This window comes from Nesoenas mayeri (genome assembly GCF_963082525.1).
Source record: "Nesoenas mayeri genome assembly, chromosome: 2".
Classification (NCBI taxonomy): domain Eukaryota; kingdom Metazoa; phylum Chordata; class Aves; order Columbiformes; family Columbidae; genus Nesoenas; species Nesoenas mayeri.
Genome location: NC_137543.1, coordinates 23140963 through 23150120, shown reverse-complemented (window position 1 = coordinate 23150120; position 9158 = coordinate 23140963). Strand labels below are relative to the sequence as shown.

Genomic DNA, 9158 nt, shown 5'->3' with positions numbered 1-9158 from the left:
GAATGCCACTCTCCTTAGTAAAAACTGCTTTATTACTAACCTGAAAATTTCACATTCAACATGTATCATTTCCCTCAAAGTCATTGTCAAGACCCAGTTTTCCATATCTGTGTCTGCCTTCGCTGATCCCAAACGGCAAGAGGTATTGTCAGTTGTGGATTTGGGGTTCAGAATTGCAAATTGCTGAATTTTCAGACAAAGCCGTGTGAAATCAACCACTGTAAACCTAGTAAAAAACGTCAACCTTTTTTTTTTTTCCTCTTTCTCCTTCACAACCTGGAAAATGTTCACAGCATTGAAACGACGAGGCATAGGAGCAGGGACGCAGATGGTACACCCCATGCACATTTTGAGCTTTCGTACTTCTTCCTGATCCTGTCTTTGACCTTAACTAGACAGGAGAGGAGGTTCCAGGTGAATCTTGCACCACCCATCACAACCCCTTTGGTTCAACCTCTACTAGACATTCAAGTCCTGCGGGCGAATACTCAGCTACTAAAGCAGCAATCTAAAATCTGTCAGTGTGTCTTGCTGCCAAGAATTTTGTTGTCACTTTACTCCTTCTCAACACATACTTTCCAAAACAGACACGTTAAAACAAACAAACAAAAAAAATAAAATAAAACAAAATCTTTAAAACAACAAAAACACCACAATATCTGTTTAAAACAGTACTGCCCCTGCTCTGGACAAATTGTTAAGAGCAATTCAGCATTCTCATAATTAATCCACAACAAAAGAAGCTATAAATGCCACAAATGAAGGCATAATTGGCCATACAGAGGCAACACTACCATGAATGTTGTTTGGCAAGGAAAAAAGAAAGCAGATACATAATTCATCCAAAGAATGGTTTCAGAACTGCCCGGCGCTGCTGGGATCACACTGCAGGAGACGGACTATGGACGGATCGCTCTTGGCGCCTCGGATGAACTCTTCCAGAGAGAGCTTTCCTGGAAAATAAAAGTGTTTGCTTAGCATATGGGGTGGGTTGCAGCACACTTGCGAAGGCTCTGGACAAGCATGGTGGAAGACAGCTGGGGGAGTCCAAGGAAAATCCCTGGGAAAGCAGCCCTGCAAGTCTTGCCTGCACCCCTCTGTCTGTGGATGGTGGTGGCTTTGCCTGGGCAGCCAAAGGAGGAGCAGTGGGTTTGAGGGGTCGCCCCATGTGGGCAGGACACCCCAGCCCATCAGCATGGGGGCAGAGGTGGCCTCCCTGGTGTCTGGAGGGTGCCTACCATCACGGTTGGTGTCCATCTGGCGGAAGATCTTCTCTGTCCTCTTCTCTGGTGTTGACTCGTCTTCTGGCATCTTCATTACAGAAGAAACCATCTTATAGATTGCCTGTGTGATATGACAGGAGCAAAGAGCTGGTAAGAAACACACTGTCTTAGTGCAGGGGTAGGATTATCTCCTGGTGACAGAAATAAGCAGAAAATATCCCAGCAGCATCATCTGGGACCTGCTCTCTGGAGGCTGAAGGAAATTGGATGGCACCAGTACATGCAGCTGCCCTCTTCAGTGGGAAGATCTTTTATGAAATAGTGTGTTTCCTTATTTAGTCACGGTCTAACACAATCTGGGTTTGGACCAAGGTTACATTTTTCCTTATTAAAACAGTCTTCAGATGAATTTATCACTTGTACAGCACGTTAGACTCTGGCAGCTCCCCGTGCCTGGGGGAATGGTAAGACCACCAAGGTCTTGTCCCATGCTGTGATGTGCTTCTATGCTTCAGCTACCCAGACTCTGTCCTCACCACCCCTGTCCCCTCACCCTGCTTTTGCTTCTTCCCCAGTCTCCTTTCTCTTCCCCCTTGGTCAGCATCCTGCCCATGGAGAGGGCAGTGACCCACTCTCTATGTTTGCTTTGTCTCACAGATGATAATGAAGACTTGACCAGCAAGGAGTTGTCCTTTTCCTTGGGGGTTGGTGTGTGTACACAGCTCAAAGCCCCATTCACAGTTCATTCCACAGCAGCAGATGTTCTGGTCCCACACGACACCGTTGCCACCTGTAGCTATTCTCTGCACAGATAATTCTGTTAGTCACATATGGTACTATCAGCCCCTAAGAATGAGGTAATTTTAATTTTAAACCAGGGATGAGTCGTTGTCTCTGAACTGGTTATCCAAACATTGCCTGCAAATGTGAGAATGCAGTACTGGTAAAAAAGTGTTTTTTGTCTTAAATACCTTCACAGAGCCACACAGCCGGGAGCGCAGCAGCAGCCAGATGGCTGCAGGGTGGTGGCCTCAGGGGACCCTCCTGGCTGCTTGGAGAGGTCGCACATCCCAGTCCAAGGCAGCATTGCCCTGCTCTGACCAGCTCCTTCTGCTGCCCCTTGCACTTCATTGGCCTCTGGCTGACAGGTGCTGCACTGGGCTGTCACTTTGCCCAGCAGTCTGTAGATGTGTATCGCTTTCTTCCACAGATTCTAGCTCTTGTTCCCCCCCAAAACACGGTGTCTGTGGTGGTAAGTTCATAACTTAGAGCAGATGTGACTGCTTTAGCAATTTGTTCTCAGCTTCCTCCTGCTCTGGGAGGGGCTCCTTGGCACAAGTACGATTGCTCACTGGATCTCCCCTCTCCCCTTCTCCCATTCATGAAGGCACTTTGTCTAGCACTCTCCCGTCACCTGGCCCAGGGTCCCCAGGGGCCAGCCCCAGGAATATAACAGCACAGATTCACCAGCTGGAGGGTGCTGCTAAGTAATACAGACATTTTACACTCAGACTGGGGAGCACCCGCTTCCTTGGACATCTTGCTGGCTTCTCCTCTGCCACCAGCTCACCTTTCACATATTCTGTCCTTTAAATAACTTAGAGAATTACACCTTGAGAAGAGCATTTGTCTGTTTAATAAAATATTCATTGCTTATGCTCAGCGCAATCAAACATCTGCTCCCTAAGTTATGTCACCAACACCGTGGTCATGGATTTCCTGGTCTGCCCTCCGGTAAGTCTACAATGCTGGCTATGGACACGAGCAGGGGAGCAGAGGAGAACATTTCAGCGTGAGCAGCTGATGGATGAATGAAAAAGTGGTGGGCACCCTTTTCATCATCATCATCATCATTAACATCATCATCATTTGCACTGCAGGAGGGCTCAAAGACTCCCAAGAGAATTAGGGTGCCAGAGTATTGGGCACAGCCTAAGCAGGGATGCTGTCCACACAATTGTGATTATCTGATAACCAGGAGAACAGAAGAATGCATGAACAAGGCAGCACGTGAACATAGACATGAGGGAACCGGGGGAAGGAGACAATAGAGGGGGAAAAAAAAAAAAAGGAGAGGGTGGACAGTAAGAATTTACACCTTCCTCATCCTCATCAGCATGCAAGCCTCACAAGGGTCAGAGCAGAGATGAGGCTTATAAATCTGCCAGTCTTTAAGCATCTTAAGCTGTCTGGCTTTTGTCTGGGGTAGGAAGAGAGGTGGAGGGGTCATTCTCTCGCTCTGGGTGAGAGGACAGCAATCTACATTCAAAGTGTGGGAGGAATGCCCCAGACCAGGAGTGCAGGCATGTTTACCATGATCAAAGTAACCATAGTAAGAATATGCAGATTTTTAGGACAAAAAATAAAAAGCACTTCAGGATGACTTCATCCTACAGGGTCCTTTTCACAGAGGCGTGTGAAGGGAATAACAGATGAGATATTCTAGGAAAGCCAGATGGGAATAACATAGTGAGCGTTCCTTTCATGCTGAAAATGATTACTCTGGACAAATTCTTATGTCCTTACTCAGAAGTTCAGTGGGAAGTTTTCCCAAAGTAAAAGCCAGTTAAAGCTGATTAAGAATCTTGAGACTTGCCCCATATTAATTCAATGCAGCTACACAGAGCTCTTTATTGCGTGTTTGAAAGAACAAGCTTTGAAAGGAATCAGGTTTCATGTGATAATTGCATGGAGCTGGGCTGTGCTAACCCAGGCTGTAACCTGGGACTGAAAGGCTGCAGGGGCTCTGCTCCATGTGGAGTACAACTCCTCAGCCTTGCAGCACTTGAGCTGACATCCATCAGTGGCTTTCATCAGGAGAAGGTTTGGAGGTGGTTATCTATGAGTAGCTACCTGAGTCATGGCAGCTTTTGCAGGTGAATTTCTGTCAGGAGGGCTCCTTACAGCTCCCTGGAGCCCCTGAGTACCACTAAAAAATTGTGCCTTCAGAGCCCGGTGTGCATCACTGGAGTGAGCACAGGTTCTAGCTTAATCTGAACTAGTTGGTTCTGTGCTGAACTCTCCTCTTTGATCTTCCACCTGCATGTAAATAAGGTGGGTGATTTAGGGCAAATCTCACCCCTTTACCAATTCACACAAGTTTTGCTCCCAGTCGCTGGCTGACATTGACGCACTCAGGTCAAAAACCTTGGTGAGGGCTGCACTTTCCTGCTACACTTGGCAAAGTGTCGAAGAGCTTCTTATGATGATGGTAGCAATGACAGCAAAATTTTTCAGTCAATCCTCTTTACTTTGTTGAAATAAATTTTGACAGCTAAAAATCTCACGAAGTGAATAATCAGTCTGAAAAATTTGCTTTCCTCTCAATCTCATGGAGACTTTTGACATTGCCTTTACTGAGAGCCATGTCAGCTTTTGCTTCTTCCCATATTAGCTTCTGTTTCTTCCTGGCTTACAAATGAGATAGCCCAGCAAGTGGAACCTGTGTGCTCGGTTTGTGTTATTCTCATCTCTCAGCTTTGTATTTTTAAGATGCCTTATGACTCCATATGGTGAAAAAATGTACCCTTAGAAAAAGGTTTCCATTTCTTATTTGAACTCTTATTTTAAGAGACTCTCACCAAATATAACCCATTTCAACAAGGGGAACAAACACAAATCTTCTAGCTGGTCTGTGGCTATTTTTGAGTGGACTGGGCTATTTAGATTATAGGTAAACATATGGGGAACATGAAAAGCATTCCTAAAGCAGGAGAATCTGAGAGGATCTGTGGTGAGGTCTGTCAAGAGTGCAGGCTATGCAGCTTCTTCCCACAGTACTTTGCAGATTTGCTATGCCTGGTAGGTGTAGCAGTACCCCACAGACCTTCTTTCATTAGGCTCTGTAATCATCAGCCCTCCACTAATGTCCTTCAGGTTGTGTGATCCTCCAAAGTGTGCAGCCAGCTCCATGTGCACGGCTCATGTGTGTCTCTAAGCAGGGCTTTTTGGGGACTTGTCTAGCGGAAGCTCATGGACAGGTGTGGTGAGTCTGTGATAGGCTATGTGTTAACCACACTATGGCAAACAGAGCTTTAAGGAATGCAGGTGGTTTGCCCTGCAGCCCATTGCTTCAGTAATCCGTTATGGACCATTCATGTTCATCTGTTTGGCATCCTGTGGGACATGAGCCATCTTAACCAGTAGCTCTGCTGTTCCAGTGCTACTGCTCCTACCACTGTGACCACAAGTGCCTTCTTGCAATGCTGAGCAAGAGTGCAATGCCTGCATTGCCTGCAGCAGTGTTAGACCAGAGTATGAGAAAGGAAATGCAAGTAACCATCAGCGTAACATGGAAAATCATTGCAGAGAGAAGACTTCCAAAGCACAAAGAAAAGCATACTGAAAAAGAAGAAAACCATGCCTTGCCCCTATGTTACTTGAGATACAGTAATCCCACAGTAACAGGGGCAGTATTTTTCTGTGAAACTTAGACTTTTAGATTGATGTTGTTTCGTTTAGCATTCATTTTGATGTACTGTCTCATGCAAAAATCCCGATGAAAACATAATAAATCCTGCTATATCAACATGCAAATGTATGCTAGATAAGGGACCTGTAATAGGTTCCTCTGAGACATATATCAGAGACATAACAAAGTTCTGTTTTTCACTATCAGAAGGATTGTGATGGCTGAGGGCTCCCAGGAAGACGTTTGATACAGAATCCTGTCTTTCCATATTAAAAAATAATAATCTTTTGTAAATGAAAGTGAGAGTTGTTAGCTGTTTTTTTATGTCTAATCACTCTACATTAAAGGAACCTCTCAATAAAGCAAGAAAATGTGCTCATCTACTTCAGTTTCACATACGAGCTGAACATGCTTCCAGAGACTACACAACAAATCCTACCCGCCGGGAAGAGCTACAGGTGACCAGTGCAATACAGAGAGATCACTGTGACCATAAAAAAACTGGGAGAAGAGAACAGAGTGATATCTACAAGCATGTTGCCTCATGGGAAGCTCCATCACAGAAAGGGCAGCTTTCCTGGTTGGAAACCTGCTGACAGTCCATGATGATGATGGTAGAAATGATTGTTGCTCAGGCTTATTAGTCTGTTTACTTCCCAAATTGCTTTTTGTGTAGTGCCTCAAAACGTGGGGTGAGATAATAAGATAAAGCATGGCTCAGTTGAGATTCTGGTGTAATCTGAAAGGAGGGGAGAGCCAAACCTCCCAAGAAGTGCAGTGGGAGGGCTGGAATGCCAGGCTGAGGCCTGTATGCAATGTGTTGCTCTGGGTTGGTTATATAAATTGACAAAAATTTGCTCTATGCTGATCCCTAAGCTGCAGTTTCATTTGATGATGGCATCATGGTTGCAAAGGACAATGCTATGATTTGTTACCAACACGAATATGAAGAGAAGGTGGAGTATTTCAGCCTCTAAGCATGCTGGTGAGTAAATCTGGGGTAAATGGGAAAACCTGCTGGCTTTGCTGGTCTTTGCCTGACTCGCTACAGAGACCCCAGCCACTGATGTTTTAATTAAATTTGAGAAGAACACATTTATGCGTTTGTTCTCCCTGTTTACAAATCTTCTGGTCTGTGGGGTTTGCGCTGCCATTCAGCACCGAGGCCGTCCTGGGCTGCTCATGGCAGCAAGGGGCCCCGTGGTTCCTGAGGCAGCTCCAGTTCCTGAGGAGCAGATGCTCACACATGTTTAGCTTCTTGTGTTTGCTTTCAACTTTGCTAGTTCTTCTAGGATTCTCTTTGTCTTCTTGTGAGGAGAAATACAGCTAGAAAAACAACAATTGACAGCCTGTTTGCCCTGACCAGGGGAGAGGAAGATTTGTAAAGAACAGAGTATCAGTTAATGCAAATGTTCCACGGGGTTTGTCATGGCACAGAGACAGGGAGGTCTCTGTGTCTGAATGCAGTCCTGCTCTTCAACTCAGATAGGAGCATAAAACAGAACAAGTGAAAGAGGACACAACGACCCTACATTTGCAGCTGAGCTTTGTACCTGCTCTTGCTGAAGCAGTGCAAGCAGTGGTGTAACCTACAGTATGGACGATGTGAGAAGAGCCCTGCTAGAAACACAAGGGCACCACGCGCTAGGCTGACTGTGTACATGCAGTTTGCCATTCCAACGTGTAATTTGCCTACATTCCTTTCCTTGGATTTCCGGCACAAATATAAGTCTGAATAACACAGTACATAATTAGCTCTTCAAAATTTTCAGGGAAAGAAAGGATCTTGATAACAGATTCAAGCTGTGTAAATATACTACCATATAAAAATGTTTTAAAACTTTCAGTAGAGTGCTGTGCCTTAAGGGTGAAAACATGTTAGAGGAAGCCAAAGTGAGGTGGGAGTCCTAGTAACATGCAGGAAAACATGTCCAAAGAGGCTGTGTATGGCATCATTGTCTACCCAGATAAGGTTTATCTATACTGGCAACTTAATATGAAGATAGCTAGCATGATACTAAGTGTGCATACCTCACTGGAATTATGCAGACACCTCTTAAATTTTGTGAGCTGTTTTTTCACAACATCATAGTTTCAAAATAGATTTGTTTCTTATTGTGAAGGGAGTCTGCCTTCCTTAAAGGTACACTACCTAGTTGATCTAAGATACCTGCTTGGTCCAACTGTAATTAGCTGTAATCAATTGACAGTTATTTCCCAGAAAACAGAATCACATTTATCAGCAGGTTAGTGGCTGTGCCCTAGTCCAACAGAACTGACGAGGGAGAACTTCTTAAACATTGTGTTGCTTAGGAGATATCGCAATGGATATTAAGTTCTGTAGCTTGAATTGTCACATGATCGTTGCCATATGAAAGAACATTTTATATTTAAGCGGTTATACAAGGAACCAAGATCATAAAACCCCAAATGCTGATGGAGTTTTTCGTTCAGTGTCTCATCACTTCATAATTCACTTGAAGGAGGGAGGCCAAGGGGTGTCTCTGAACAGCACTTACCTGCACGATTTCCAGCATCTCTGACTTACTGATGTAGCCATTCCCATCAAGGTCGTACATGCTGAATGCCCACTTCAGCTTTTGCTCCAGTTTACCTCTTGACGTTACACTCAAGGCTATGATGAATTCTCTGAAATCTATTGTTCCATCTCCATTGGCATCAAAAGTGCGGAATACATGTTCCGCAAACTTAGAAGCGTCCCCATAAGGGAAGAAGTTCCCATATATCTTTTTAAACTCCTCCATAGATAAATGTCCACTTGGACAGTCTCTCAAAAAGCCTTTGTACCACTCCTGGATCTCGTGTTCTGTAAAGTCTGTACTTTCTAGCAAATCTTGCATGACTTCAGGGCGTAGTTTGCTGTTTTGCTTTCCCATATTGGTGTCAAAATGTTACCTGCAGAGGAAAAATAAACACATATGAATTATTATTATTATTAGCTATTGTTTTGGAGACTGTAGAAGAACAGTATGCTGTATTCTGAGATTTCCGATGATAGTTCACACTTGGCAATCAATTGAAACTTTGGGCAGAGTCCACCACTATGAGTATACTCTGAAAAAACTAACAAGCCTAATCTACAATGTCTACATTGTCTTTTCACAGTCTGGAGAACTGTAATTACTTTGTAATTAGTTTGCTTTTGAAATCACAAGGTAAGCAATGGATGTTGGAAGGCACAGGTGACTGGTGGCTGTGTGCTGCAGCACATGCTCCATCCCTGTCACCCAACTGTCAAGAACCTGATCTCAAGGAGATGCATTTTTTTGTACCTCTGGTAGAAATCAGGTTGCTACAAAGGGCTATGGCTGCTTGGTCGTGCTCCAAAATGGGATCAAGGTGCATTGGTAGTGTATACTGATGATACCAGGATCTCCAAAGCCCTTCTAGACATATCTCTATAGCCAGAATCAAACAGAACAACCCAGAAGTTGCCTCTCTTTTTTGGCATAGACTGATTCCCATTTTAGTTCAAAATGCAGATAAAATCTGTAAAGATTTTA

The 9158-nt window shown here is 44.4% G+C and overlaps 1 protein-coding gene across 1 annotated transcript; it reads right to left on the bottom strand.

The window, feature by feature from the left end:
* Positions 1 to 332: 332 nt before the first annotated feature.
* NCALD (neurocalcin delta) lies at positions 333 to 8531 on the bottom strand (the record flags this gene model as incomplete). Its single annotated transcript, XM_080340110.1, has 3 exons — positions 333 to 953; positions 1239 to 1344; positions 8154 to 8531. 3 exons carry the CDS (start codon positions 8529 to 8531, stop codon positions 856 to 858), a joined length of 582 nt encoding a protein of 193 aa, XP_080196236.1. The 3' UTR covers positions 333 to 855.
* Between the last annotated feature and the right edge of the window lie 627 nt (positions 8532 to 9158).